At 62.8% G+C, this 4,924-nt stretch overlaps 1 protein-coding gene across 1 annotated transcript in view; it reads left to right on the top strand.

Moving 5' to 3' along the window:
• The window catches only part of COASY (Coenzyme A synthase), a 5,851-nt gene extending 1,119 nt beyond the window's left edge, over positions 1-4,732 (top strand). The window contains exons 2-9 of the mRNA XM_009283306.1: positions 364-581; positions 1,092-1,223; positions 1,509-1,698; positions 2,133-2,197; positions 3,028-3,112; positions 3,762-3,859; positions 3,951-4,097; positions 4,412-4,732. Of these exons, the coding sequence (XP_009281581.1) occupies positions 364-581; positions 1,092-1,223; positions 1,509-1,698; positions 2,133-2,197; positions 3,028-3,112; positions 3,762-3,859; positions 3,951-4,097; positions 4,412-4,468 (992 nt within the window). The 3' untranslated portion in view covers positions 4,469-4,732. The remainder of the gene's footprint in view (positions 1-363; positions 582-1,091; positions 1,224-1,508; positions 1,699-2,132; positions 2,198-3,027; positions 3,113-3,761; positions 3,860-3,950; positions 4,098-4,411) is intronic.
• The last annotated feature ends 192 nt before the right edge of the window (positions 4,733-4,924 follow it).

A 4,924-nucleotide genomic window follows, 5' to 3' on the forward strand; every position in this document is an offset into this window, starting at 1 on the left:
GTCAGCCCGGTGCTGACCCTGACAGGGCGGTGAGAGGGGCCAGCGCCACGGCCGGCGGTCCGGGGGCCCAGTGTTGCATGGGGTCCTGGTAGCCATGCACCCAAAGCGCCCAGGGTGATGCTGTCCAGGCAGGGTGACGGTGGGGACCCAGCACCCCATCCACGCCAGCGAGCGAGGCACGCAGATGCGGAGCTGAGGGTGCAGCAGGGGCAAGGGGAGCCAGAGGAGGCAGCCTCCCAAAGTCATGGACGGGTTTTGTCTCCATATCCCGGTCCTGCTTTTCCGTCACTCTTCACCGCCGCTCTGGGAGCTGCACGTTGCTAAACAGATGCTCTCTTGCTTCTCCACCCTCCTGGTGCCCAGCAGACAAGGTCCTGACAGAGCTGATCGAGCCGTACGAGCTGCGAGTGGCGAAGCTGCGCGAGTTCCTGGAGGATGTGAAGCCCTCGCTGCGTTACGACATCGTGCCCCTGGCTGACCCCTATGGCCCCTCGGTCACAGACCCCGACCTGCAGTGCTTGGTGGTCAGCGAGGAGACCCACAGGGGAGGGGAGGCTGTGAACAAGAAGAGACTTGAAAACGTAATGCCTGTGCAGGAGCCCGGTGGGCTGCCCCTTCCCACCCTCTCACCCCTGTCTGCCGCTGGCTGAGGGCAAACCAGGTCTCGGTGAGCAGCTGCAGCTGTTCGGTGCCCCAGTGTGCCACAGCCTGGGCTTGAGGGCAGGATGCCAGTGCACGCGTCTGCTGGCACCCTGCAGATGGGTGCTTTGCGCTGAGCTGCCCCCGGCCGCGTGCACCCCAAGAGTGGTGCAGCAGCCTCTGCATGCGGCACGACCCCGGGCAGCACTGCCAGCCCCGCGTGTGCGGAGGGTTGGGGTCAGACGGGCAGCTCTGTGGGCTCCCTTCCCCTCTTGACTGCCGGGAACATGCCCCTTGCAGGGACGGAGCTGCCCCGTGGGGACGCTGGGGGCGGCCGCGGCCTCGTTTGTGCTGCTTGTTCAGGCCTTGACCTCCCGCTGAGCCCCCTTCCCTCTGCTGTGTCCCTGCAGCTGCCAGGGCTGACGGCTCTCGGGGCTCTCTTCTCTCGGCAGGGGCTTCCCAAGTTGGCTCTCTACGAGATCCTGTTGATGAAGGACCCCGACCACAGTCAGAACGAGGAGGAGAAGATCAGCTCCTCCAGCCTCCGACAGAGGCTGCTGGGGACGCTGCTGCGGCCCCCGCGGGTGAGGGGGGGCGCTTGGAGAGCCACGAGCTGCAATGGGAACAGTGTGCCCAGGAGGAGGGGTGGCAGCCTTGGGAGCTAAAGAGCCAGCTCATCCCCCTGCTGCAGGGGGACAAGTTTTGGAGGACTGCCTGCCTGCTGCCTGTACTGGCATCTGGCAGGAGCAGGCCCCTGTTCTGCAGGGCCAGGACCTTTCACGCCCGTCTCCAGGCCGGGCGGTCGGGATCCTTCTCCAGCAGAGCCTGCATCCTCCGTCTGCTGGCAACAGCTTTCCTTCTTCCCTTAGCAAGACCCTACCTTGCCTTCGCGCCCGTACGTGATCGGCCTGACTGGAGGAACCGGGAGTGGGAAAACCGCCATTGCCAAACTCCTGGGGCACCTGGGAGCGTTCCTCATCGACGCCGACAAGCTGGGCCATGCCGTCTATGTCCCCAGTGGCCCTGCCTACGAGCAGGTGGTGGCGGCCTTTGGGGCAGGTAGAGCCACCGAAGGCTGCCGGGAAGACTGGGAGGAGGAAGAGGAGGGAGGGGTGTGCCATTGTCCTAGTGTCCCAGGGAGCCGTCCTGGCCTGCGCTCCCCTCCTTCCCCTGTGGATTTTGGGCTCCACACCACCCAGATGGGGGTTCTGTAGCTGATTTGGTGATGGTTGGGCCCGAGCTGGGCAAACCACTGCTTTCCCCAAGTCTTGCGCGTCCCATGTCAGAGCTACTGTAAACTGGCTGGCGTGGAAGGCTAAACCAGGCTGCCGTTTGTCTAGGAAAAGCTCTTCCCTGTCCTTTTCTGGAGTAAGGGACCTTTCTGGGTCCCTTTGAGAGCCCTGTGCTGAAATCCTTCCACTCTGACCTAGGCTTGCCGCAGGGAAGTGAGTTGGATTCATTCCTCCCAAGCCTGTTCTGCTTCTGTCTTGCAGAAATCTTGAATGAAGATGGGACGATTAACAGGAAAGTCCTTGGGGCCAAAGTGTTTGGAAACCAGGTAAGAGCAGCACAGGGACTGGCAATATTTCATCTCGTGAGCGGGGAGCTCTCCATCTTTGTTGAGGATTTTTATTTTTCAGCCCTTTGAGGTGATGATGCCTTCCTGACTGTACTTTCTGGCAGTGACGTACAGACGGGGCAGGACACAGATCCTGTCTCTGTAGCCGAGTCAGCAGCCGTGCTGGACACACTTCTCTCGTCCTGGCAGCTGCTGCTGCCTCCCCGTCCCCATCCCCGTCCCCTCTGTCCCACGCTTGTCCTTCACCCCGCGTGGAGCCACAGCCCTGACGTATGCGGAGCTGGTGCTCTCTGACCCTTGCGTGGTTTGGGCTTGTACCCACTGGGGCTCGGTGACTCGGCAGCTGAACCTGACCCTCTGCACCTGGCTTCGTTGGCCGGGCCAGTGCTAAGCCTTTCGCTCAGGTCCTGCGGGCTGCCCCAGCCCAAGCGTGAAGGCAGCTCGAGGGGTTCCCCTGGGACAGACAGGTCTCACGTGGGTGCTGCTGCGTGGGGAGCTTGCTGTGCTGCGGGGCGGGTCTTTGCAAAGCACCTCTCGCAGCAGAGACCAAGGTTCTGCTGTGCCTGGCAGGGCAAGGAAAATAATAGGAAAAAGAGCCTCAACCCCATCAGTGGGCATGGGAGCCCCTGGCCAGCGTGGAAGCTTTCCTTCGTCGCACTTAGCGAGTAGGCAATGGGCCGGGTCCATGCCCCGTGCTTTAGCAGGTTCTTTCTGGGTGCCCTCTGTGACTGCTGCTGCTACCAGCGATTCCCTTGTTGGCTGCCCGGGGGTTCTAAGGGCAAGTAACCAAATCCCGTCGTCCTTTCTAGGAGCGGCTGAAGAGTCTCACGGACATTGTGTGGCCTGAGATGGCCCGGATGGTCAAGGAGCAGATCGGGGAGGCAGATGCTCAAGGTAACCGGGGCAGCTCCCACTGCAGCACAAAGGTGGGAGGTGGGTGCATGGTCTTGTGCAGCACATCATGACCGAGAGCCCCCAGGAATCGGCTGCTTTTGGCAGCACCGTGAGTATTTTCCATGCTCAGACCCCCCTCTTCTCTGCTGGGCAGCTTGCTGGGGATTTTCACTAGCACATCTCTGAGCAAACCTCTCCACTCAGCTGGGCCGGCAGCTGGGACAGGCTTACCTCAAGCTTCCTGCTCTGAAGGAGGGAGGAGGTTGCTTTCTCTTTCCCACTGACTTCAGGTTCGTTTCTGGTGTAGTGCTCCAGCAGTGGGTGTGGTGTGTATTCCTTCTGGGAGCAGAATTTTTCCAGCTCTTGGGAGATGCTGTTGGTAGCTCGATAGGCATTTGGCTGAAGGCATTGGCTTGCTGTGCCCGGGAGACCTGCCATCCCAGGTGTGCCCTCTAAGCAAACATAGCCTCTTGCCTGCTGCTGTCTTTTCCACGTGAGGTTCTTTGGCTCAGCAGTAAGGCGTCTGTGCTGCCAGTTTGCAGGAAGGCGTGACTCTACGACCGTAAGTGGACTGGCTGGGTTGCACCCCGAGGAGCAGTCGCGCTGCCTTGCGATTGCCAGGTAAATGAGGAATGGCCTCGTTCCATAGGAAAGGCCGTGTGCGTGCTGGACGCTGCTGTGCTGCTGGAGGCTGGCTGGCAAGACATGGTCCATGAGGTGTGGACGGCCATCATCCCGGAGGAGGAGGTGGGCAATGCCCCTTGGCCTGTTGCTTGCTTCTGGGGCTGGTTCTCAGCTTCCCCTCCGAGCTCCTGAGTGTCCCCTCTGGTCCCGCCAGGCTGTGAAGCGCATCATGGCCAGGGACGGGCTGAGCGAGGAGGCTGCTCGCAGCCGGCTGCAGAGCCAGATGACCAACAGCCAAAGGGTGGAGCAGTCTCAGGTGGTGCTGTGCACGCTCTGGGAGCCGGACGTCACCCGCAAGCAGGTGAGCCCTGGGCTGGCTGCAGCACTGGGGTCTGTCTCGGGTGGTGAAGGGGGAGGCGGGTGACCATGACGGGGACCAGAGGGCTCAGTGCTGTGCCTGGGTCACACATGGTGTGCCTGGGCATGCTGCTCACCACCGAGGCTGCCTCTAGGCACAGCCGCGAGGGATGAATTCGGGGATGTAAACGCAGCAGGGAAGGGACAGGAAGCGTGGGACCCTCGTGTGACGCTCCTGCCCATGCCATGGCGCTGCTCGTCTTGTCCTTGGCTTTGCCGCGGGCTCTGAGGTGCTGCTCCATGTGGGTTTTCTGGCAGGTGGAGAAGGCCTGGGACCTCCTACAGCAGCGCCTGAGCCAGGAGCGCAGCCTGTGAGGGGATCGTGCTCCTCTTGACCGTCACACGCTGACCCCACAGATCCCACACCGGCAGGACGGGAGGCCAGGGTCCATGTCCTGGCATCACGCGCCACCAGTGAGCCGGCTGTGCCGGGGAGGAGCGTAGCGTGGGGGCTGAACCCACCCGCCACGTCCAGCCCCGCGGAGGGGCTGGGGGCGTCCTGCCATCCCCTGGTGAGACGGGGGGACACTGCAGCGGCTCCACGGGCCAAAGGGCTGAGCCTGCGCTGGTGCCTGGACCTTCCTGTACGACAGTAAAGAGGCTTCTCCCTCTGGGCGTGTTGGTGTGCTGGTCCTGTCCCCTGTACCCCTCAGCCCGCCCTCGCAGGGGGCTGGACCCCACCCCACCAGCTGGCTCTGGTGCCCCCGTCCCTGCCCGGTTCCCGCTGTAGTGCATCGCCCCCCGCTCGGGGGGCCGGGGGGGGCCGGACCC

Source organism: Aptenodytes forsteri, unplaced genomic scaffold (genome assembly GCF_000699145.1).
Source record: "Aptenodytes forsteri isolate BGI_AS27 unplaced genomic scaffold, ASM69914v1 Scaffold492, whole genome shotgun sequence".
Classification (NCBI taxonomy): Eukaryota; Metazoa; Chordata; class Aves; order Sphenisciformes; family Spheniscidae; genus Aptenodytes; species Aptenodytes forsteri.